General features: G+C 40.5%; 1 protein-coding gene across 1 annotated transcript in view; it reads left to right on the top strand.

Annotated features, from left to right (window-relative positions):
• Window positions 1-27314, top strand: part of LOC124593883 (juvenile hormone acid O-methyltransferase-like) — a 61425-nt gene that overhangs the window by 21307 nt on the left and 12804 nt on the right. The window contains exon 4 of the mRNA XM_047132229.1: window positions 15893-16040. Coding sequence (XP_046988185.1) covers window positions 15893-16040 — 148 coding nt within the window. The remainder of the gene's footprint in view (window positions 1-15892; window positions 16041-27314) is intronic.

Genomic DNA, 27314 nt, shown 5'->3' with positions numbered 1-27314 from the left:
TTCGCGTAATTCACCCAGATATGGTATTCTAAAATAAAATAGAGCGTTGCTTTGCCTTCTAGGCTGGTGTTTTGCTTTGCCCTTCACCGAGCTGCCCTAACTCACACCGGAAAGACACTGCCACCTTATACTTTCCACATAGTAACTTGCGTACTGCAGCGACGTAGTAAAAGTGACAATATTTTATTGCCAATCCAGCCCCTTTTTGAAGCCTTTTAGCGTCCGCTCACTATAAAATGTTTCCTTTTTTCTCTTTAGATGAAGACAAATTTTAAAGGATGGAGCACACCTCTGGTCTCCCGTTAGAACCGACATTTTTTTTTTATCAGGAGAGGACATGGCACATGTTCGACAAGTCAACTGGAAGAAAAATAAAAGCTGCAAAGGCGTACTGTTTACTGAATATGTTCTTTCTCGATATGCATAAAAAACCACGAAAGTTCATGATTCGCTACATGTTGTTCTGGAAGGCATCTTTGTACGAGAGACTACGGGGAGAGTAGTATAGATCTAGAAGCTGTAAAACTACTTTGGAGGAAATAAGCCCCTCTAATCTCCATGAGACATGAAAAAAAATTCTCATTCACGCTTTGAACTCAACGGAAAAAGAAGGAAAGGAAACTAGCGATTGGTACAGGGGAGAAGCTGCTGCTGGTCACAGTAAAAATAAAACGGCATATGCCGACGTTGTTATTTCTCTCACCCCCTCCCCCACCCCCCAACCCCCCACCCCCGGTCCACGGTATCGGCATTTATTCATCTATTCGAGTTGTGTGATACATACAGCAGAAGAAAAGTTGGTCGTGAAAACGTGTCCCTTCCATCGTGTCAGAATGAGAATTTCTAAGAAATCAAAATGGGATGCAGTGACGAGAAAAAATGCCGTCATTAGCGCATTAGCTGCAACATTCAACAGCAGGGTCGTTCCCTGTCCCTAAGAGTCCATTAGAAGAACTCGTCGCTGCCTTTAATACCAGGCTATGTACAACGATGTTATGTTCTTATGATAAATTTAAAAACTCTTTCATTGATCGGTTGGAGGATGAACTAGTCAAACATCTTAAATTTTTAGAAAAACTGTTCTTTGCCCCTAAAAATGTAGCTAGAAGCTGTAAAACTACTTTGGAGGAAATAAACCCCTCTAATCTCCACGAGACATGAAAAAAAATTCTCATTCACGCTTTGAACTCAACGGAAAAAGAAGGAAAGGAAACTAGCGATTGGTACAGGGGAGAAGCTGCTGCTGGTCACAGTAAAAATAAAACGGCACAGGAGCAAAAAAGTTGAAGTCAGTAATTTTTTATGGGATTAATGAAATGCCATTCTGAATTTTCAGCAAGGTGTGTGCAGTCTGATAGCTTTCAAATAGCACAAGATATCAACAGAGAACAAGGAATGATTAGACTGAAGACCTATAACGACACTGAAGTTACCGTCACATTTAATTTCATTTTTGTGCTCACATTTACAATGTTTTTGTTCTCATAATGTGTTCGGTGCAGGGAACAGCAAGTTGAAGCTCATTAATTTAACCACTTTTGCATAACTTACTTAATGGAATTAAAAACATCTTATTTTTTGGGTTTTCAGTATTGTTATTGTATATTTTCACCACAAAATAGTTTTGTTGTAATTCGTTCATACGATTCTTAGAAAAATTCAACAAGTCTTGCGTATTTTCCACTGGGGCAAAGCCCCCTAATTAATTAATATTTTCACAGGCGTGCTGTCCAGAACATTCACAAGCTGTTGGTTTCTGGCGGAGAGGCTGTCTTCAGCGTAATGGCTAACATGACTCATTACACAGCGTTTGAAGAAATGGCGAAAGACTCGCGTTGGGCCCAGTACATGCAGGTAAAACTTAGGTCTAGTTGACGTCCTGCTAAATCTCAGAAATACTTGGCAAATGATGATTAATAATACTAAAAATGCCCTACCTCAGGAGTAGTCAACTTGTTTTGCTACGGTAAAATTTCTAACTTCTGAGCGCTGATGGGCCTAGTAAGTCACTGTTCGGCAGATACGAGGGCGTGCTAAAAAGTAATTCCTCCGAATTTTTAATTCTGTTCTCTATACAGTTCGAGGCATTATAGATCTTGCACATTACTCGGTCGATATGGTTTCGAGCTGTTGCGTGTAAAAGAGAGGTGTCTAACGTTAACTAAGTAGGTGCCTAACAAACGAAATGCTGTAATCGAGTTTCTAACCGCAGACAACATGCCTCTAATTGAAATCTGTAGATGAATGAAAACTGTGTACAGTGATGATTGTATCGACATCAGTAATGTGCGATGCTGGGTTGTTCGTGCTCGTAATGAAGCTGGTAAAAGTCGTCGAGGGAGACCAAGAGATGAGTACAATAAGCAGATTCAGAAGGATGTAGGTTGCAGTACTTATTTCGGGATGAAGAGATTTGCGCAGGATAGAGTAGCATGGAGAGCCGCATCAAAGCAGTCTTCGGGCTGAAGACCACAACAACAACAACCTCATTGTATGTGGCAGAGCGTCATCTCTTTCCAAAACCTAAGAAACACTTCCGAGGACTTCATTTTGATAGTGATGAATTAGTGCAATTAGAGGTAAGGTTTTAGCTCAGTCAACAAAGTCAGACATTCTACAGTGACTCTGTCAACAAACTGATCTCTCATTGGGGGCACGTGTTCGACACCAAGGTAACTTTGTTGAGCAGCAAATATGTAGACATGAAGAATAATGAAGTAGAATGTTAATAAAGTTTGGTTTACTTAAATAGCGTTACGAGATTTCAAATTAAAAAATTAGGAGCAACTATATTTCAGTACACCCCCTTAATTACGATTCTCTACTGAACTCGACCCACAAACCTGATTGGGGGGGGGGGCAGTCCCGGGAGGAATGGTCAGTATTCAGGAGTAGGAGAGGAAGAAAATGTGTCAGGTAAACATGGACTATAAAACTGGCATTTTGTGAGCTATTAGCTCTTCTTCATTTTCAATACTGTGAAACCAGTCGGACATCGACAACTCCCACGTACTCTGCCAGTTACGCAGAATCGTCATTGGAGAGTGGATCAATTTGGACCAGGGCTGGCTGGATAGTCTCATCGATGGTACACAGAGGGCGGTTTCAACTGTGCATCCGAGCAACGAAACATTCCACCATGTATTAACTTTGGCTCAGGAGTGCTGTGAAAAACCTCTTATGGGAAACAGAGGATTTTGCCGTTACACAAATGCCTGTGTTTCTGATTTGGTGCTCTAGACACATCACAAATAAAAATACACGCTTGCCTCAGAGCCAATTTTTGGTTTGTGTGCCGTGGATTTCCAAATAAAGGGGCAATGCAAAACTTCTATTGTTCAGTGGATTTTGCAGAGTAACTAAATGTAGATGTTTCGAAGTGTTTGGGTAACACTTAAGCTATTTTTTCATTGCTCTAGAGTGTGGAGAATTCAGCATACACCCTTTGTTCAGAACATCCTTTATGAACTTCGTCTTGTTCATTAACAGACCTGATTTCCATTGCTGTTTCTTACACCTGATACTATATGTAGATTTTATTTTAGTAAAAAGGGATGTTCCTGATAGCCTCATTTTCACCAAACAAGAAACAAACTGCTGAGCAGACAGCTCTCACAAGGAAGCAATTTTGGCGCTGATGTGTCAAAAAGAGCAACAACTCACGACAGACGAGACTCGCTACAGGAATAAAATGGCAGGGCGCTGCAGTAGAATCACTTGCCGCGAGTAGTCAAAGGAGGCCACAAAATCGTTCATGTAAAAGGGGCTTCCGACGTCCACTTGTGGGAAATTCCATAATAAATAGTTTTTAGGCGCATACTCTGCACCAGTATATAAGTATGACTTTTACAGGAAGACAATTATTGAACTATTTGAATACAACGTAAATTTCTTACAAACTACGGCGTGTACACAATTTATTCAACATCGTCTCCACGGATATTCAGATTTAGATTATGACATGTTCGATATATCTGCCACATTGACGATGATGAGAGACAGACGAAGAGCAAAATTCTGCATGATCCACTGAAGTGGTGGAACGTCGATGCTGTCCATGACTTCCTAAATGGCTGTTTTCAGCCCCACAAGAAGGAGTCGCATACGTTCAGACCCGGAGAATATGGCGGCCAGTCGAGGCCCATGCCAGTGGCCTCTGGGTACTCCAGAGCCAGAATGTGTGCCCCAAAGTGCTCCTCCAGGACATCAAACACTCTCCTGCTTCGATAGGGCCGAGCTCATTTTTCCATGACCACACCTTGCCGAAATCTGGGATGGGGATGAAATCATCTTCCAAAACCCTCACGTATCGTTCGTTAGTCTACGCGCTATAAAGGAACATCGCACTGATTGTTCCGTGACTGCACATTGCACACCACGCAGTCTCCCGTTGAGGGGGAAGAGACATATCGACTGTGAAATGCGGATTCTCAGTCCCGAAATGCGCCAATTTTGCTTATTGCCGAACCCATCCAAGTGAAGTTGGGCCTCGTCACTGAACAAAACAACAATGGGCATACTAATTCCCATTGTGCCACACGGCCAACAGTACTGTTTGAATGTCCTAACGCAATCCGTTCAGAAGTTATGACGATTTTATTTCATATATTTCAGTAATTGCCACCCTGTATATCCTTAAGGCCAGATAAGTTCTAACACAGAGGAAGATGCACGCTTTTGCGCTGATTCATTCTAGTTGTTACAATAAAGTGTTCCTCACTCGGGATGTTTCCACAATATCACAAGTAAACATAATTAAACTTTATTTATTTGAATAGGTAAACCTCGAACAGAAACAGTTACTGTTTCTGATAGAGTACAACAGAAGAAAACAAACATTCTCCAGAAATTCTTCTTAGTTCTGTGTAGGAAAGTTTCGTCACAAACAACTGTTCTTCAAAGAAGCCAGAATAGATTCTTGAGAGTTTAGATTACGTTCTCGTGAACAACGAAAAGTCTGTCTTCAAAACAAAATACGTATGCAAAGTTGTATCTCACGCGCAGTGCTACTAGTCCACGGCGCGGAACACAGAGTCTCGGAGTGCAGGTCGCGGGCGTCGTCCCATCTGAGGCTGTATCCAAGCAGTGGTGGTACTTCAGTCGCTGGCTGGCAAAGACGGAATTGTCTCTAGTCGGATCCGTGCTGGGAGAAAACTCGCGCGGCGGAAGGTTATAATTTTTCTACTCGCTAGCGAAGCTGCAGCGGATGCAACAAGGGGTGCATGTCTGGAGTGATTCCTGTTCTGCGCCCTCTAGCTGCTTACCGGGAGACCCTCTGTTGGTTGAGTAAGATACCGCGGGAACCAGCATGACCGCAGGTGTTGGACTGACGATAACCCGCTGAACAGAGATACGTTGCGGGTTGGCGGCGTCGCAGGCGAAGCCGAGATAGACACCAGTTTACAAGAAAGTTCACCCATAAATGATAACAAATATAACTAGAGTGACTGCACAGCATCACTAAATTATTGAAACTGCCTAAAATTACTACTAGGAAACAAAGAGTCGTATCATTCCAATGGCAAATTACGTCCTTTTCTGCTAGCACAGACTTCTTGTATTTAATACATCTGATTCCTTGAGTGTTTCGTTAAAAAGCTTTCCAAGATTTATGCGTTACCATTTTCTTCGCCTCAACGAACCTCTGTTAATTTTATTTGCTACTGATACAATTATAATGAAATAGTCAGCGTTTCGAGCACTTTAAGGGGATATATTATGCTTCTCTGACCTTTTATGGTGCAGCAACACAAACACAAAAGTAAATCGTTTCGAATACAAGCAACTCATGTAATCAGGTGACCAGTACATGGACGCACCAGCCACGCGTAAGTCTGACATTTCCGCGTCTTTACCCATACCTGTCCATCGCGAGGTGAGTCTTCTCTGCAGTGACAGCTTTAAGCGACTGTGCCACGCCCCCTCTACTACCAAGGGCGCCATGTTCGTTTCAGTCAGACGTTGCCGACTCATCGCTACTCGGGACAGCTTTTCGTGTGGCAGAGAACCCCTAATGTGTGCTACAACACTACCTATCCTTTGTCATGCTTTGTGCAGTTTCTTGCAAAGTATGTGTGTATATGTCATGTAATCTGACAATTTCGCTTATTATCGAAAATACTATCACTTAGGATATAATGTGATATTTGACATGACATCAGAATTCAAATGGCGATCCAAGATAGTGGGCCTGGGAATGCGAACACACTTCCTAGGTCACTTTTCTTAACTTGAAAGTGGCGGGAAGTGAAAAAAATCATTCCTTGCAAATGAGAAAAGTAAAAATAATTTAAATGTACGCAACGAGGGTACAGAGATTGAAATAAATATTGTCCGCAGCTCGTGGTTGTGCGGTAGCCTTCTCGCTTCCCGCGCCCCGGTTCCCGGGTTCGATTCCCAGTGGGGTCAGGGATTTTCTAGGCCTCGTGATCACTGGGTGTTGTGTGATGTCCTTACGTTAGTTAGGTTTAAGTAGATCTAAGTTCTTGGGGACTGATGACCATAAATGTTAAGTCCCATAGTGCTCAGAGCCATTTGAACCATTTTGAAATAAATATTGATGACTTCATCCAAACTACGCATAATTTTTGGTAAACTTACGAAGTGTTATAGCTAATCCAAATGAATCAGAGTCGTGTTATCCAACGTATGATTGAAAATCCAATAATAATGTGACAAAACTTTTTCATTTTGTGACTGTAAAAGAAAGAAATAACATTTTATCTAGAATCGCACATTCTTTGATATTTACTATTAAAAACAGTCTTGATCACGATTTATTTATCAAGGTTACCGATTTCGACCACTACTGTGGTCATCTTCAGACTTACAGGTTGTATACAAAGCTTTAATTAGAGGGCTACATACATTAAAGCTATAAAAAGATGAATTACCATTGAGTAGGAACCTCTTTCCGTTGGAGAATCAATACCGGAGAAACCAGTGCACGTCTTACTATACATAATGGAGGCTCCACCTACTTCAGACTGCATGATTTCATTACTATCCAATGAGTTATAAGTCGAATTACAATTTAAAATTTCTTAGTTAAAAGAACGTTGTCAAGAATTAAAAATAAATGCACACTAAACTTAGCTTATTAAACAGCTATTGTCAATTAAGAGGCGATAAAAATTTTTAGCGATGTAGGAAAAATGAACTTCGGTTTGGCTGTACATGGGTTGCCCTCTCAAGGCCTGTTTGTGAACCATTTGGAACCACTGGTTGCCATGGTGAGGTCGATTGTCGAACTTTTGTGAAGTTGGAGAGAAGCCTGCTGCCACATCTTTGCACTGGCGTTTGTCCTCACCATGGCAACCACTAGTTCGACAATCGACTTTACAACAACTATCAGTGGAAAGAAGCCTGCTGCCTCATCTTTGCAACGGCGTCCAACTTCACCATGGCAACCACTGGTACCAAATGGTTCATTAACAGGCCTTGAGAGGGCAACCCATGTACTGCCAAACCGAAGTTCGTTTTTCCTACATAGTTAAATATTTTTAACGCTTCGTAATTGACAATAGCTGTTTAATAAGCTAAGTATAGTGTGTATTTATTTTTAATTCTTGACAATGTTCTTTTAAGTAAGAAATTTTAAATTGTAATTCGACTTATAACTCATTGGTTAGTAATGACATCATGCAGTCTGAAGCGGGTGGAGCCTCCATTATATACAGTGAGATGTGCACTGGTTTCTCTGGATACGGATCCTGTACACCTCCCAAAATCATGATCCTACTCACCCGTTTTTCTCCCTCATCCTCTCCCACCCCCGCCTGCTGCTGCGCCTGTATTCCCATGTCCCACCCGGTCTCGATCTCTCCACCCTCCTTACCCTCTCCCAAGGTGGCTTCCGCCAGATTCCCTTCCTTGATGATGTCCTCCTCCCCTCCATCTACCCCTCCTATCAACTTTGATCCTCCCCTCCCACTTCCTGTGTCTTTTCCTTTGGGCACCCATCCTCCCTTCTCTCTCCTTTTCCCCCCATCCGCGCTTCCTCCACCCCTCTTCCCCTGGGCTTCCCCTCCCCCTTCCTCCCTTCGTCCCTCCCCCCTCTCTCTCCCCTGCCTGTGGCATCTCTGCTCTCCCTTCTCCCTCTCCCACTCCCCATTCTCCTCTCTTGGCTGGTCCCCGGACTCGTACACGCTCAGTGGTCATTTGCGCGCCGGAGATCATCGCCATCAGTGTCTCGTGTGTGTGCCTTCGTTTGTGTTTAGTGTTCTTTCGCCGTCACGCCACCATCTGTGCCGTCGCAGTCGCCCGTGTATTGTACGCCGTGTCAACGAGTTTTAGTGTTTTTTCTCGTACAGCGTGAACTGCTTCGTGTTTATTGTTTTTCGTGTCTAGAGTTTTTGCCTGCCATTTTTATTGTATTATCTGTACCACCTTTTATGTCATATTTCTTGTACCACTCGCGGCTGAAGAGCAGCGTAATATGCTGCTGACAGCCCACCTTTCTATAAGGTGATTAAAATAACATTAAAGAAGAAAAACTGGTTTCTCCAGTATTGATTCTCCAACAGAAGGAGGTTCCTACTCAATGGTAATTCACCTTTTTATAGTTTTATAACTTTATGTGTCTTCTTTAATGTATGTAGACCTCTAATTAAAGCTTTGTATACAACCTGTCGGTCTGAAGACGACCACAGTAGTGGTCGAAACCGGTCACCTTGATAAATAAATCGTGACCAAGACTGTTTTTACTAGTAAATATTTGTAAGACATTGATCACTGCCTTTCCCACAATGTATTCAAAAGTAGCACATTCTTTGATTTCTTCAACAGCTTTGTTGTATTTGACTTCATCTGTTACTGATAAAATAAGCTTAGAATTACATATTCTAGATCACAGAAAAATAAACAGTAAGAAAAATAAAGTACCTTATCTATTATCAATTCTTGGTGGATTTTTTGAACGTTATAAAGAAATTACGTGCGATAACGCAATTTTTACTAGGTCTTCTAGTTCTGGAGAGGCAATTCTTAGATGGCCTGATTATAATGTTGCTGGAATGAAATTATAGATAGACTTCCTAGGAAAAGTTGTAATAGAATTGATGGAAATTCGTGTACTAACTATTAAATATGAACCAACTTACGAGTTAGAACAACGAGAAAATATTCTGAAAAAATCGAAAGTTAAGATATCTTTTTATGAAGTACATCTGTAGAAGTAGCAGGATTGAGTAGTAAGAAAAATTTCAAACTACATGTCACATAACTCTGCAGAATTTGATATGCCATATTTCGAATTTATTACATTTCAGACAAATCGTAAAAATAATCAGTTACTTCACTCTTCGTTATTCGACCACATTAAATGGAACAAATGAAATTTTCCCACAGGAAATCTGGAATATTAACCCACCAAATAATATTCTCAAAGCATACAATCCATTTCTCAATTTTAAATGAGTTACACTACTCATATCAGATGCTGACATAATTCCATGTAATTTCATAACGAACTATCCTATCTATGTGATTAACGTGACATGTAGAAATAATATTGTAAGTTCACAGGAAAGGACTAGGAATCTTTGTGTGGAACTTTTAATGAACAAATTCCTTCAGATATTTCAACGTATGTAGGAATGTATAGTAAGAAAAATGTAACTTACAATGCTTGGCACAGAATATTTACTGAACGTTTTTAACGATATAAATGAATAAAAAATCAGAAATAGTTAAAGAAACTTTAACATCATGTTTTCATTTCATTTTAAAATATTTTCAGGAAGATAAAGAAAACAAAACTGAAAAATTTAGATGTTAATTAGAAAATGATTACTCGTTGTATTTGTTGTGTATAGCTCATTTTATGTAGATTATATTAGCATTTTGAATTTTCAAAATCAATTAAGATTTGCGTGAGATCGATGCTAAGCGCTGGCTGCAGGACAAGGACAAGTCTGATTCAGCAGAACTAGGAGTTTGCAACTCGTATTTTATCCGGTGGCAGGTGGCCTCTAGATAAAGATAATACTGACCTAGAGCAACAATTTCCGTCAGTGAAAGAAAGGTTGCGCACTGAGTGAACTTACGTAAACATTCTTTTGCTCTATTTGTAGTATGACTTACGTGAAACATTCTCTCGCGCCAATCTAAGGCAGTTCAAAACTTCTTTCAGAGATGGCGCTGATGGACGATCCATTGAAAATAATAGCGGTACATGTTTTACTTTAAACATAAATTAATTGTTTTTAAAGTTGTCTTCAGTATTCATACTATCATTTACATGTTATTCACATTTCTTCACTTTAAATAAAACATGAAAATGTGAAGAAAATAACTTATTTACATCCAAAATGAACTGATGGAGTAGTGCTTGTAGAATGTACTTTGTCACTCGAATACCTAATATATATAACAATTTTAGAGGATATTTACTGTGTGAAAGCTCTGAACCAAGTATGAAGACTGAAGTATTTTGACCATTATCTCATGAAATCATCAAAGCGTCAGTGGTTAGAGAAGAACTAGCTATTTGACAAAACTTTTCTATTCTCGCTTCTGTACGATCTATCACCATGTAAAGGGCAAGTTTAAGACCCATCCTAAAGGGCGGGTGGTGTGTTTCATCCCGAAATAATGGAGCCCTCTTTTATCTCAGAAGCAAGATGCACTGACGTACGGGAGGTCAGAGCCCGGAAGCTCTGTTTATAGGACTAGCACAGTGGAAGGTGTTCGCTAGCGAACGTTTTGCACTTTTTAGGAATGAAGTTAATTTTGTCCTATTAAATTTCATAATCTTTAAATGGACAATATCAAACAGCTAAAGCAGTGTGGTGACTGTCTAGAAAAAAGAATATTAATGAATTTCATAAAGATAAGTAACGAAAAGATGGATTTGTAAAGAAAGTGTATCGAGACATCAGAAAATTAAAGTTACATGTGAATGTGGTAGAACTGTTGGTAAAAGAAGAACACTCAAAAATCAAGTACAATCGACAGTTCATAAAAACCGTATGGCTGCTCAAGAAGAAATAATTAGGAAAATTTTGAGCAAAGAATAGATTTCTTATATTCACCATAATTCATTACGTTTTATTTTCTTACGTTTCCTTTTTATAAAGAAATATTAAATTTTATTTTCTTACATTTACGTTTTATATGAAATATTAAATTTTATTTCCTTGCATTCACCTTTTGTATGAAAAAAATAATAATTTGAAAATTGGTGAACGTGATACGAAAAAATGTTCAGATTTAATAACTTTTCTAAGTAATTTAAAAGAAATTAAGTGATTTAGACCTGAAAAGTAGTTGTTTTGTTAAGTTCTGTGTAAGTTCTAGTGAGCTAGCTCACGAGGAACAAATCAGCTAGTGAGCTAGAACTGAGATATAATCTACCAAAACGTCCTACTCTCATTGTCGATAGAAAATCTGACACCCACGCACATTGAACCACATGTGGAATATTTTTAAGCTACACTGAAGCGCCAAAGAAACTGGGAGAGGTATGAGTATTCAAATACAGAGAGATGTAAACAGGCAAAATACGGCGCAGCGGCCGGGAACGCCTACATAAGACAAAGAGTGTTTGGTGCAGTTGTTAGATCGGTTACTGCTACTACAAAGGCAGGTTACAAAGATTTAAGTGAGTTTGAATGTGGTGTTATAGTCAGCCCAGGAGCGATGGGACGCAGCATCTTCGCGGTGGCGATAAAGTGGGGATTTTCTCCTATGGCCATTTCACGTGTGTACCGCGAACATCAGGAATCCAGTAAAACAGTAAATCTCCGACATCGCCGCGGCCAGAAAAAGATCCTGCAAGAATGGGATCAATGACGACTGAAGATAATCGTTCAGCATGACAGTCTTCCAAGAAATTTCTGCAGATTTCAATGCTGGGCCATCAGCAAGTGTCAGTATACGAACCATTTAACGAAACTTCATCGATATGTGCTTTCAGAGCAGAAGGCTTTCTCGTGTACCGTTGATGACGGCACAACACAAAGCATTACGCCTTGCCTTGGCCCGAAAACACCGAAATTGTGCTCTTGATTATTGGTAACATATTGCCTGGTCGGACGAGTCTCGTTTCAAATTGTGTCAAGCGGATAGACGTGTACGGCTATGGAGACAACCTCATGAATCCATGGACCCTGTAGGTTAGCTGGGGACTGTTCAAACCCGTGGAGGCTCTGTAGTGGTGTGGGGCGTCTGCAGTTGGAATGATACGGGACCCCTGATACGTCTAGATACGACACTGGCGGGTGACACGTACATAAGCATTCTGTCTGATAACTTGCATCCATTCATGTCCATTGTGCATTCCGACGGACTTCGGCAACTCCAGCAGGGCAGTTCCACACCCCACACGTCCAGAATTGCTACAGAGTGGCTCCAGGAACACTCTTCTGAATTTAAACACTGACGCTGGCCACCAAACTCCCCAGACATGAACGTTTTGATCATAACTGAGACGCCTTGGAACGTGCTCAGAAGAGATCTCCAACCCCTCGCACTCATACGGAATTATGGACAGCCCTGCAGGAATCATGGTGTCATTTCCCTCTATTATGGGAATCGATGATGATGCTGACTAGTTGTTTCTGTTATCGACATTGATATTGGCAAGATATCGGCCACAGGGATTCCAAGACTTTCGATAATGTTTTACCTTCAAATTTGAAGTCGATAACATATGACAAAAGAAATATATTTCTTCGTGTTATATATTTAAAGATTAATAATTTCGGATTTTTGCTTTACTTCTACTGTGAAACCTTGATTCTTGCCAAATTTCTTGGTTCTAAGTCAATGGGAAGTACCCCATAGGTTTTGGTGAGTGAGGTTTCGAGTATCAAAATTTGTCATAATCGGCCATTTCTTTTGATAGTATTGACTTAGAAGATTAAATTTTTACACTGCGAAGGGGCCATAGACCTTGGATATGATACGCCAACCTCTTACAGAGAAAGTTTGTCTTAAGGGACGGACAGACAAACAGACGGATGAAAAATGACCAAAAACTATTTTTTCGTGTTATAGTTTTACAAATTAAGCATTTTCGATTTTTTTTTTTTTTGCTTTAGAATTGTACTGTGAAACCTTGTTACTAGCCAAATTTCATGATTGTAGGTCAACGGAAGTATCCTATAGGTCTTGATGAATGAATTTTGCGAATATAGAAATATGTGACATACATAGCTGTATCTTTTGACTGCATCGACTTAGAACCTTACAATTTTTACACTGCTTAGAGACCACAGCCCTCTCTGGCTGCTGAGGCAACACTGGGATCAGCTGCACATAATGGGAGACGGGACTCTGTGGTGTGAGTAATGAGAAGCCTTGGGGCGGGGGGAGGGGAAGGGGGAGGGATAGCAGTGTGGACTGGGGGACGCTAAAGTGCTACCTGTGGGAGCTTACAGGGACCATGGAGAGCGAGTAGGGCAGCTAGGTGCAGATGGAGGGTGGGGTGGGGGGTTAACGGGAAAGGAGACTAATAAAAAGTCAGTGGGTACATTGGTGAATAGAGGTCTGTGTAGTGCTGGAACAGAAACAGGCAAGGGGCTAAAGATTAGGACAAAGACTAACGACAGTTGAGGCCAGGAGGGTTACAGGAACGTAGAATATACTGCAGGGAGAGTTCCCACCTAAGCAGTTCAGAAAAGCTGTTGCTGGTGGGAAGGATCGAGGTGGTGCAGGCTGTGAAGCAACCATTGACATGAAGAAAGTTGTGCTGGCAGCATGCTTAGCAATGTGGTGTCCAGCTGTTTCTTGGCCACCGTTTGTCAGTGGCCGTTCATGCAGACAGACAGCTTGTTAGCAGTCACACACACATAAATGCAGCACAGTAATTGCAGCTTAGCTTTTGGATCACTGGTTTCACAGGTAGCCCTGCCTTTGATGGACTGGAGTAGGTGATGGTGGAAGTGTGACGCTACAACGCAGTCCTTGCTATGAATTTTTTCGCTTACTTAACACATGAAACGGTTTTTATACGATGTATTGTCTAGTGTAAATATGTATTGTAAGTACTACGTTTAAATTATGTACTATTTAACACTGGCAAGTCAGAGCATATGTAGGTAACGTTGAAGTCAGAGAGATTGTTTTGCCGTGCCGCTGGACGCGGTAGCGCGCCACCGGGCACTAGTAGCAGTGACGCCGTGCTCGGAGTAAGACGTACAGTCGAGTGCTGCTAGTCCTAGCTGTGTTACATCTAACGGCTAGTGTGTGGACCTAAGTACGACGGGAAAGTAATGGTCGGCATATCTGGAAGCATGGCAGGGCAAGTCATTACGGATTAATGGGCACAGTGCTGAAGAAACGAGGGCTTAAATGTGAAGCGCACTGTGGGCCCAAGTCGCAACAGTAAAAGCCCACTGCCACATTGTGTCGCCGCCGTGGACTTCCGTCGATCCACCGACAACGAGGGAAGTAAGACCTACGTAATTTTCGTAGGATAAAATTGTAGAAGGCTTGCCAGTGACTGCTTTTCTCTGAAGTTGAACAATTAATAACAAGTATAGTATAATCGAAGTGTTGCATTCCACCCGACAATATCACCAAGTAGGTTCCTTCCGATCCTTACTTATCTTATCGAACCGAGCGTGTCACGCCATAATCAAGAGAAAATATGTTAATTATCAAATTATTAGCATAGACGGTGAAGAGTAAATTTCAGACTATTTTGAACGATTGGTTATCATAGTTAATTGTTGCACTTAATAAGCTTATGCCAACCGTAGTAACTTAACAATAGACTGAAGTAATAAAATTGATTATTAAGATTTATTTCAATGCATATTCAGCTGAAGTGGCTGGCCGGTGTGGCCGAGCGGTTCTAGGCGTTTCAGTCTGGAACCGCGCGACCGCTACGGTCGCAGGTTCGAATCCTGCCTCGGGCATCTGTGTGTGTGATGTCCTTAGGTTAGTTAGATTTAAGTAGTTCATAAGTTCTAGGGGACTAATGACCTCAGATGTTAACTCCCATAGTGCTCAGAGCCATTTGAACCATTTTTTTCAGCGGAAGTTAGTTCAAGGATATTTCATGAAATTATAAAGCTTATTCCACCTGACAATCGCCCAATTAATGAATTATTATCATTCAAAACATAGTTAATCAATTATTGACAATATACTTCATTATCAGTAGATTAAACTGTGCAAAGTACGTAATTTTAAAAACAGAATGTCAGTCCATTATTCAAAATCTAGATAGATAATTATCTGTGTTGTCAGCATTGCACTTAGCTGACAAATTATGAACAAAATAACTATCAAAATACTTATTGAAAGTTAACCACTAATGTTTAAGTGTAGTTAGATTATTATGATATTATTTTATATGACTACTGAGCCTGACACAGCACTCACGTAAAAGTTCAGATTCCACCTGCTGCGCTACAAACAGGTAAACTTTATCTTTGACACAATTATTCGCGTACTTAACAGTACTGTTGCTCATCAGTTGAGCTGACTACCGATTTTTTAATTGCTTTTACAACTTAATCATTTCTTTTGGAAAAATTTCCACTGGCAAAATTTATTTCCAAATTATTTCCATTGTTTCCATTACTTCATTTACCGATCGTTATTCAATGAAATTACTCATTCAATAACGATCAAGTTATAACGTCTCCTTTTTCCCGCGGAATAATCATTATTTACTTCGGATTCGGATGCCCTATCCCGACACGGGTCAAAATTCATAATTCACGGTCATTGTTAACTTGTAATTTCGCAAATCCCGGGAAGTAGGGGGGTGTTATAGAGGGACGTATGGGACAGTTGTTGCATCTAGGTCTGTTACGGGGATATGTGCCATGAGGCATGGGGTTGGGAGGAGAATGTGATGTATTCTTTTCTGAAGACAAATCGTTTGCAAGCGTTGTAGTGGAGTGTCGATGTTCACGGATTTTGCCGTTCCTCTCAGGACGTGGAGAAGTTCGTTTCTCCGTACCAGCACAGTGAGGACCCAGTGAGCGACTTCCGCCAGCTGCTGCAGAGCGAGGGCTACCAGGTGCTGCGCTGCGACGTGGCGCCACAGGTGGTCTTCTTCCCGAGTGAGATGCAGCGCAGAGGTGAGCAGCTCCTTTACCTCTAGTGTCAGCCAGTGTCTCAGAAACAACGCTTTACATGTGCCTGGGTGCAGCTAACGCCAAAACCTCCAGCTGTCCGACACTCAGACCTGTACCAATCGTTGTATGTCGATAGTGTGTCAACCAAAGCTCCGATTTAGTTTGTGCTATGTGCTGTCGTCCAGTAGAACGACGTAAACGTTAATTAAAAGCAACATGAGAACTATGGAGCGCACATAAAGCATTACGATCAGTAACTATCAGGTATAGTTTCCGTGGAGAAGTTGGTAGAACGTTAGATTGTTGTACTAAGCATACTGGGTTTAAAACCCAATGACTGCAATTTTTCTTTACTATATTACGAATGAAAGTGTTATATGGAACTACGTCATGTTTATAGAACTGTGCACTTGGCAGTCTGTTTTCGCTTCTTTTCATTGAAAGCACGTGGTAAACCTACAGAGTACATTTGCAATTTCACATAATATACAACCAGAACAGAAAGGAAGAAACAGTTGCATCACATGTGCAGAAGTAATAATAATAATAATAATGGACACAATAATAAAAGTAATAGCCGTAATAATAAAGAGCGTGATCCATTCAGGAATTAAGGGTCACACTACTGGCTGCTTAAAAAGAAGCGTATGAAGAAAATTACTTTTGTTCACCAAGCACATTTGATAAAGCTTGCCGGCCAGTGTGGCCACGCGGTTCTAGGCGCTTCAGTCTGGAACCGCGCGACCGCTACGGTCGCAGGTTCGAATCCTGCCTCGGACATGGATGTGTGTGATGTCCTTAGGTTAGTTAGGTTTAAGTAGTTCTAAGTTCTAGGGGACTGATGACCTCAGATGTTAAGTCCCATAGTGCTCAGAGCCATTTGAACCACTTGATAAAGCTTACCTTTGTGCATCCACCCTGAAGATTGCCGAATGAAAGATTGTGCCTGAAACAGAACTTTGTCGAAGTTTTAAAGGCATTATCCACCGATGACGGTGAGAATTATGCAAATGTGGAGAACCAAACTGACTGTATGTGACGGGCTGCCGCTTAAGAAAATTTTTCCGTTTTTGCTGACAATCTCTTCCGAAGAATCTAGAGCACCATCAGACATTTTACGCTTCATATGCTTGTACACTCTGAAGAAATGAAGATCGGACGGTTGATAAATGAAGGTTGTGTTTGCTGGAATTACGTGAATTGCGATTTTGTTTCCTGGTAGGTTATTTTGTGTGTGCTTGTCACGAAGAACACTAATGTCTTCGTGGGGTCCATACGAAGCCACTATTAGCAGAAGTTTCTCTCATATAAATTTCACGCCTAAACACTTAAAAGGATTTTTAATCAGAGGGGTGCGAACCCGGGACCTATGGTACGACGACCTCACACTCTACCAACTAACACACCCCGAGATCTACAAAACAATCGGTCACAGATACGCTTTTCCAATGCTCCGTAGTGTTACCTTTAATTACCGTTTACGCATCTTCTACCAGATGACAGCACGTAGCTCGAACTAAATCGGTGTTTTGGTTGATGCTCTATCGACATACAATACGTGGTACCGATCTGAGTGTGTGACATCTTGGAGGTTTGAGTGAAAGCAGCAAAAGTGGGCCCAAACTGTAAATCAAATGCTTTTATAGACCCCCTGTCTCTCTAGTCGCTAATTGCTTATCTAGTGTGCATTCCTTGCTCAGTATGTGTGCAGGTTAAATATTAGAATGTTACTCCTGATGAACCCCTCGATGTGATGTTATAACTACCCGGACTCTGGTAGACTGGCCTCAGGGAATATGAAGTTACTTTCCCTCCAGCTGCTGTGGAGAAATTTTCTCTCGCAGAAAGATTGTCCTCATCTGAGGTGGAGATGAGGTGTCCTCAGGCTTCTGTGGAGAAAATTATTCTCGCATCAGTTCCGGACAATGTCTCGTCAGCCCGGCAGTGTTGTTGGTGGCCCAGTTCCGGGACGAGCTGGTTGCAGGTTTGACCCAACTTCTCGTAGAACGAGCCATAGGAGCAGATGTGCAGAGTGTTTCATAGTGTCGTTGTTGGTTGGTTTTCTTGTCGTAGGGAGAGACTCCAATTTAAATTAGATATTGAGTGCCAATTATTCTCCCTCCATTAGGGATGAACAACACAACTAACAGAGAGGAATGGTGTGTGTGTGTGTGTGTGTGGGAGGGGGGGGGGGGGAGGGCTGTACTACTTTACACTCACGTCGAACATTTCATTACATATTTATTTGAGAATACAAAAACATTCACCCGAAGACAATCTTCATTAGTAAATTTTTGCTCTGTTTAAATATCACAATGCAATCATTCAACTGGTAAACAACACTCATAGGATTTAATGTCTGCAGAATTAAAGTCTGCTGCAAGTCAAGACACAGTTATCAAAACACAAGCTCATTTAAACATTGTTGTCGGCATCGTGTTGTCGTTGTGCCTTCTCGGGGATTCTGACCTACGCGTACTGTAGCTTATAGCAGACTGACTGCCTTACCTATTTCATTTTTGGATATGCTGGTTCTTGTACTTCTCTTCGCATAGGTCATCTTGTTGCATCTCTTGCTTGTTTTTCTTGCTGTTGTTGCGTGTGGTGCTCGTAACTAATGAAGCAGAAGGTCCGACCACCTCGTAGTCGTTCGCCGGTGCACCTTGTTGCTCAGGCTACTGACGAGACAATTTTCCGAGTTACGCGCTGACGCGCAAAATTTTCTCGCAAATTGCCCGAACCGATCTCTTAGCATCGGAATTCAGGCAATCCTGTGAAGCTGTCCGTCAATATTTATTAGTTCAGACATTTAGGACAATATTCAACAATTCTGTAAAACATCTTGTTCAGTACAATTACTAAAATCTTTAAATAAATTCTTGTAGCACATCGAGTCACTCCAAAATTGTGAGACATGCTCCCACAACTCCACTATGGCCTCCAATTAAACAAATGTGAGCAAATTCTGACCGCCGTTATATATGGTGTACTGCAAAGACGCAGATTGAACCTTCAATAGCATTCAGTTCCCTTGCTCTAATGCGGTAAGTATTCCATCAGCAACAAAAGGAGGGCAGGTTAACATTTAGATGGGCACTCTGAAAACGAACATGTATTAATTCCACGGAAAGTAGGGAACTACTGCAACCTACATCCTTATGAATCTGCTTAGGGTATTCATCTCTTGGTCTCCCTATGATTTTAATCCTCCTAGGACTATTGGATGGAGGAGGTGGACAGAGAGAGGTGGAGAGGAGACAGACAGAGAATAAGGAAGATGAAAAGGACAGAGAGATGAGGAAGGCAGAGATGAATCAGTAGAGGAATGGAACAAATACATACTAAGGGATTGCTGGGTACTCATCATTTAAACATAAGTACAGTTGCTGTTATTAGTCAATTAATCGTTTGCTGACACACAAGACAACAACACTTCGTCATGCAATTACAGTGTCACAACTCTGGGTCTGTGAGGGTGGCAGTAGTCTCGAAAATAGAACAGTCGACACGAAGTGTTCGAATGGTGACAACTTCTAACGATCAGAATGTTTTTCTTTTTTAGCGGGGGGGAGGGGTGGGGGTAGGGCGGCATCCAACTCATCATGCCCTTTCTACAGCTAGTCTATTGTAGGTGTGTAACGTGTAGGTTACTGATTAATAATAATATCAGTACATAGGAGGCCCCACGTGCCACCTGTGAAGGAAACGATTCCTGGAGATTGACTATGACCGTGAATCTGTAATCAGAAAAGGTTTAAAGAAAAACTACATGAAGTAAATTAATATTGTGTAAACCCCACGAACCCGTTTTACTTCCGGAAACTTCAAAAGCATACTACCTCTATATGAGAAGTTTCCCAACCCTGTTAAAATTCTGATAATAAAATCCTTTGATATTGGAAAACAGTAAAACAATCTGAAGTTAATTTGATAAATAATGACACAATGTACTGTAGCTATCCTTACCAGTAATAGTTAAATCCAGACAAATATGCATCTAAACATGAATGAATGGAAATATTACAGTAAGATCACATACAATAACAGTTGTCAGATTCAAAGTTTCCTCTGTAACAGTTAAACCCAGATCAATATGCATCTAAACATGAATGAATGGAAATATTACATTAAGATCGCGTACTATCACAGTTGTCAGATGCAAAGTTTCTTCTAATACGCTAACTTGAACCAATGGCGAATAAGCTACATCTTTGTAATTGGTCGGTGTAAATAACTTCAATGGCTGATGCCTCAACTTACACATCTGGCCGCATTTCGCACAGTGCAGCACATAAATTCTCCTGTCTAAATTACTGTATATACACATCGAAGCACACCCTTCCAAAAGACACATACAACGTATGCAACGACTAGTACAAATACACTGAAAAGCAAAACCAAACAGATGATGGGAGTAACTGCTGTTAGTGATCGCGTCAACAATCACTGAAGGTGAACAATCTTTACAATACACTACTTTTATTTACAGACATTAGTCTGTTACAGAGCATGAAGCAATTAAATTGCTTACAATTGTGTTTCTCTAGAGGGGAATGTTTTTTGAGTCTTATCTGTTCTGGGTCGGCGTGCTGTGGCGACGGCGGTGTAAGCAGTGTGAAGTTGCTGATATGACTATTGTAAGTTCATCCAGTCATGTCCCTGGCATTAAAATATCCTCGTTCTTTTCATGCTGTTTTGGCTGGCAGTGGTAATAAGTGACGTAGCATCCATTTGCCGTAGGCTGGAACAAAGTAACTGCTGATGTAGCACCTGAAGGTCGTATTAGTTCACCTGCAACTTTCACAGGGGATAGTTTGGCACAGTCCACATCGTGTTTAAATCAACCTTCCACTTGCTATACTTTGCCAATTGCGAAGCTAGACAGTCCATCTACCGTTAATATTCATGGTTAATAATAACACTTTTCTCACGAAAACAGTCACTAATATAGCAAAACAGTTCACAGTTTCCACATTGGCAGTTAGTATTTTAGCACATGTCATATTTCGTAGTCAAGAAAATGCGAAATATTAAATTCACAATTTATGTAATGCTGCTCAATTCTAAACCGACAACTATACTGTCTCTACACGAGTGCATTGTCACTGCCACAGGCATCGTTTTGGAAAACCAACAGCGTTTGCATAATACAACGTCCGTTGAGAACATCCACCATAAAGTCTGATTTCAAACCGGTCTAACACAAGAATGTCCGGTATAGGCACACACACTTCATGTGCTACACTATATAACCAAATGAAAAATATTATACGTCATAAGAAACATATCTATGGAGTACAAGGTAGTAAAAGAAAAAAATTCTATATCGTTATTAGTCATGGCATCACACACCCCACAATGCCAGTATTGGCTCTTCTACAGAAAAGTATGACGACCACTAAATCAGAATTAGCTACCGCCCAACAATGTAAGTATTGGCTCTTAAACAGGAATGTTTGCGACCACTCATCTAGAATTAAGTAAAGGAAAAATCTTTAGGAAATGTAATTCATTCACGAAGCGAGTACCTTACAAAACACTCTTAAGGCTTACTCGTGAGTTCTGCTCATCAGTCTAAGATCCTTACCAAGTTGGGTTAACAGACGAGATAGAGCCAGTAAGGAGCAGCGCGTTAAGTAGACGCGAGAGCATTGCAGAAATGCTAAACAAACGCCAGTGGCAGACATTGCAGGAAAGCCGTTGTTCATTTATTCCATGGTGCTAAAATTCCAAAATGAAACGCATCTGCCCTTTGAATATTCCGTGGAATTTGTATTTAAGACTTCATTGTTGTTACTCTTTGAACATGGTGATGGTCTCGTTAAAATAAGTGTACCTTTCCAATTATATGGCCGTGTTTGGTTCAGTTGATAGCGCATACATGTAATATAAACCGGTCCGTTCTGGCAAAGGCCTCGCTACTCTTGTTGTTATTGTTGTGATCTTCAATCTGATGGTAGGTTTGATGAAGTTCCCCACACTACTCAATGTTGTGCAAGCCTTTTCATCTCTGCGTGATTACTACAATCTATGACCCTGCATTCTCTACTGAATACTTGGGCTCTGAAAATGTTACTCTCCCATAAGTAATTACCAGACTAACTATTCACTAATAGTGCAGGACGTCTCATATTAGCTGATCCGCTCTTTTGGCCGAGTTGCGCCATTAACTTTTTTTTTCCTCAGGTGTATTCAATACCTCTCCTTTAGTTATACCTATCAAACCTGCAGCATTGTTCTGTAGCACCACATATCAAATGCTCTTATTCTCTTGCTGCCTCTACTCTTTATCGTCTAAGTTTCATTTCCATACGGGGCTACACTCCATAAGAAGTTCTTCAGGAGGAACTTCGTGACATATAAATTTATGGTATGTTAAAAAATTTCTCCTTCTGAAAACCGCTTATCTTGCTAATGCCATTCTGCATTTTATATTGTCTCTGCTTCGGCCACCATCAGTTATTTTGCTGCCTGAGTAACAAAACTACTGATCAGTTTCTTGAGAGTCTCATTTTATAATCTGATTCTATCAACAACTTATGTCTGGCTAGGCTTATCAAGAGCAAAAGACAAAACAACTCCATTAACATCTATCTGAAGCATTGTATTCACCAAAGTATTCACATTTTCCCATTTCTCATCGAGCAAAAGTTACTCCACATCTTCAAATTCAACATGTCTACCTGTTCGTAGCTATTCTCTGTCATTTTTCCAGCATCGAAATCGGCTACTTTTGGAAGTGTCAGTCCCGTGTTGGTGGGCTCTCCACATGCACTTTATTCCGTGGATCAGCTGACTGCAGCTCTGCAGTGCTCAGACCTTAGTTCCTATCACTCCAGTGGCCATCCCTGGTATATCCCCCGCTACCTCTATTGTTAATAAAGCGTCTACCATTCCAACCGTCTCTACCTGTCCTATCAACATGATTCTCGATGCTACCACTTCCCATTACCACGTTTATTTCGTCGTCAATATATTGCTCGCGGTCGTAATTTCTAATCCCTTGTAGACTTCAATCAAGATACACAGACTGATTATTACTCCTTCCAGGAGCATTCTCATCACTATTATCATATTCCAACATCTGCAATAAACTCTGACAACCTAAGTCATCTTTTACTCAAGCAGCTAGAATAATTTGATGTAAAGGTGACAAAAGTTTCATTACACAGATACGAATCGACGTTGCAAGACTATAAGGACTGTATAAGAATTGATTTTTCAATAACATATGTTCAAATAATCAAGCAGGATTGTATAAACCACAATTGCAAAAATTTTACATCATTACAAGACCGTGTTTAAGTCAGTGTTTTGCTGCCTCAGACCAATAAGCAGGCAGGCACATAGGCCTAAACACCTCATAGGATTCACAATTTCTAGTAAATATATGTATCTGCACAGCATATTCACTTTCCAAGTAACCGTACACAAAATCAGTCTTGCGGGCAGCAGGGAGACTAGGCAGAAGTTTAAAATCAAATTGCTCCAACAAACATGAGGGTGAATGACAATTGCTGTATTCCTGACAGGTAAGGAATTACCATAAGCAAATTCAGACACACCCTCAGAAATGTCATTCTCTTGATCAAGATCTCTATGACTACTCTGGGTTCTCCAACTCCGTAATAGCACAAAGGATCTGGTTCGTCTTCATGACTTGAATCCATATAACTGTGCAGTACGTGATCACTACTGTAACAGTGACATGCACTAACTTCACTTAACCTTTCTTCAGTCATACACAATTTTGTCCTAATTCCCTTCTCCTCCTGATCATTTCCATCTTCGTTATCTTAAAACTCCACTTCTGTCTTATTTTTTTAACACTCTGAACCATAACAGTAATAACCTAATTCATGAACTTTCTTATCCATTTTAGTAATCTCTTCCTTACCCTCTGACATTTATTTGTTTGAACTAAGCCTTAACTTTTCAGAATTATCTTCTAACATCGGTTTTAATGTAGCATGACTTGAAATCTGTTCTTCAATGTGAGTAACTACTGCTTGATTTGGTTCCACTTCTGTCTTATTCTTTTAACACTCTTCCGTAAAACTTTGAAAATTATTTTGCAACTGCTTATTTGTTCATTAACATCCGCCAGAGATTAACCAATTCTGTCCAACAATGGAAAGTTTAGTCTCAACATTAGAAATTCTTACATCAAATTTTGTGTGGAAATCCCACCTCTACTGAAAGCTAAATACATTGAATTTCGTGGTAACCTCTCCATTAACAGATTCACATTTCTGTAACTGTCCCTGCACGGTAGCAACACTATTTTCTATATTCTCAGCTAAATTTCTTGCTCAGTTCTAGATTACTGGTTTTTATTTTCTTAACAAGTCCGTTGAAACGAATTCCCCTCGCCCTTTCTGTTCTCTTCGTAACGTTTCATAAAATGATGATTAATTTACGTAATACAGCGTTACATTGTTACCTTTACAGCAACTTGCCTATAAAATGTGAATTGTGTCAAGCCTAAAGCTATAGTACATAAAAAGTAGAAGCCATTACTGAGTCACACACTACACTAATGATGAAAGGGAATGATTATCAAAACGATTGTAACAGTAAACATCTATCTGCCTGAAGTAGTCTTTACTTTGTTTCAGTGATTCCAGATTATCAGTGAGTGCTGTGGAGCACCCAAACTGGAAATTCTGTTTTTTTTTACAACATCATCACTATCTAAATTAATATTTTCAAAGCACAGTATATAGTAATTAGTTACCCACAAAACAACACATGCATTGGGAAACACAACAAGTCAAGCTAAAATGCTGGGTCTCTTACTAATGAGTACTACAACATTCACATCTACATCTACAGGATTGCTCTGCAATTCACAATTACGTGCCTAGCAGAGGATTCATCGAAACACCTTGAAGCTACTTTTCTACAGTTCCACTCAAACAGCGCGCGGGAAAAACGAACACTTAATTCTTTCTGTGCGAGCTCTGATTTCTCTTATTTTATTATGGTAATCATTTCTCCCTATGTAGGTGTTCGCCAACTAAATATTTTCACACTCTGAGGAGAAATAGGAGACTGAAATTTCATGAGAAGGTCCTGCCGCAGGTAAAATTGCCTTTGTTTTAATAACTGCCAGCACAACTCGTTTATCATATCCCTGGCACTTTCCGCGTTATTTCGTGATAATACAAAACGAAGTGTCCTTCTTTGAACTTTTTAGATGTCCTTCATGAATCCTGTCTCATGCGGAATAAATCGCAAGAACATTATCTGTGAACTCATTCCAATTTAAGTTATTTGTGTTGTAATCCCTAAGTATTTAGCTGGTTTACAGCCTGTTGAACTTTGTGATTTACCTGGTTTACAGCCTGTTGAACTTTGTGATTTATCCTGGATCTAAAGTTCAGCGGGTTCTTTTTAGTGATCATATGGATGATTTAGATTCAACTGCCACTTTTTCACAATACAGATAGCTTGTCTAAATCATTCTGCAACTCGATATGATCATCTGATGACTTTATGTGACTGTAAATGACAGCATTATCTGCAAAAAATCTGAGATGGCTGCTCTGATATCTCCTAAATCGTTTATGCATATTAGGAACAACAGAGAGCCTAATACATTTCCTTGGGGTACGCCGAACGTTACTTCTGTTTTACTCGAAGACATTCCGTCAGTTATTACGAACAGTGACCTTCCCGACAAAATATTACGAATCCAGTCACACAACTGAGACCATACTCCATAGGGATGCAATTTAATTAGAGGTCACTTGTGGGGAAACGGTGTCAAAAGCCTTTTGGATATCTAAAAATATGGAATCAATTTGACGTCTCCTGTCGATAGCAGTTATTGCTTCTTGAGAATAAAGAACTAATTGTGTTTCACAAGAATGATATTCCTTAATCATTGTTGACTGTTTGTCAATAAATCGTTGTTTTCGAGGTGATTCATAATGTCCAAGCACTGTTTATGTTCCAGAATTCTTCTGCATGTTGCCTTAAGGATATTAGTCTGTAATTTAGCGGATTACTCCTACTTCCTTTGTTGGGTATTGGTATGACATGTGCAACTTTCCAGTCTTTGCGGACGGATCTTTCCACGAGAGCGCGACTGTATATGATTGTTAAGTACAGAGCCATTGTGTCAACGTATTCTGAATGGAATCTGATTGGTACACAATCTGGAGCGGAAGATTTGTCTTTCTTAAGTGTTTTAGGTGCTTCGCTAAACCGATGATATCCCCTTGTAAGTTACTCATGTTGGCAGTTGTTCTAGACTGCCATTTTGGAATATTTACGTTGTCTCCGTTGGTATGCTAGTTTCGGAAAACTTTGTTTAGTAACTCTACTTTAGTGGTACTGTCGTCAGTGACGTCAGAATTGTTATCGTACTATAAATGTATGGATTACGTGTTGCCACTGGTGTACCTCACATACGATCAGACTCTCGTTGGATTTTCTCCCAGGTTTCGAGACATAGTTTCGTTCGGGAAACTATGAAGAGCTGAAAATAGGTTAAGGAAAATGCTTGTAAAATTGAAATAACTAACAACATTCTGAAAGGTGTTTATATGAAGTGCTGCCAGATTGTACACAATAACTCAAATACTCTACACGATCCATCACTATCCTTAACATCACACGAGACCCTAAATGCTATGCAAAGCTTGTTAAGTTCTAGATGGCTCCAACCAAAAATTAAATGAGATAAATTTAATGAAATGAGATGAATTTAAAGTAACCAATGAATAGGTATGCTTTAAATTATTTGAAAATTCCTCTTCCATCAGTCTTCTACACTGAAGAGCCAATGAAACTATTACACCTGCCGAATATCGTGTAGGGACCCCGCAAGCATGCCGTAACACGACGTGGCATGGATTCGACTAATATCGGAAGTAGTGCTGGAGGGAACGGACACCACGGAATTGCCCAAGTCCGTCAAAGTGCACAATGGACACGAAAGATGCAGGTGATCAGACAGGATGCTTCTATACGTGTCACCTGTCACAGTCGTATCTGGACGTATCAGGCGTCCCATATCACTCCAACTTCACACGACCCACACCATTACAGAGCCTCCACCAGCTTGAAGAGTCCCCTGCTGACATGCAGGGTCCATGAATTCATGAGGTTGTATCCACGCCCGTACACGCACATTCGCTCGATACAATTTGAAACGAGACTCGTCTGACCAGGCAACACGTTTCCAGTCATCAACACCCCAATGTCAATGTTGATGGGACCAGGCGACGCGTAAAGCTTTGTGTTGTGCAGTCATCAAGGATACAAGAA

Source organism: Schistocerca americana, chromosome 2, assembly GCF_021461395.2.
Source record: "Schistocerca americana isolate TAMUIC-IGC-003095 chromosome 2, iqSchAmer2.1, whole genome shotgun sequence".
NCBI classification, from domain to species: Eukaryota; Metazoa; Arthropoda; class Insecta; order Orthoptera; family Acrididae; genus Schistocerca; species Schistocerca americana.
Note: the sequence above shows the minus strand (reverse complement) of the source record. Positions and strands in the feature narration are given on the sequence as shown.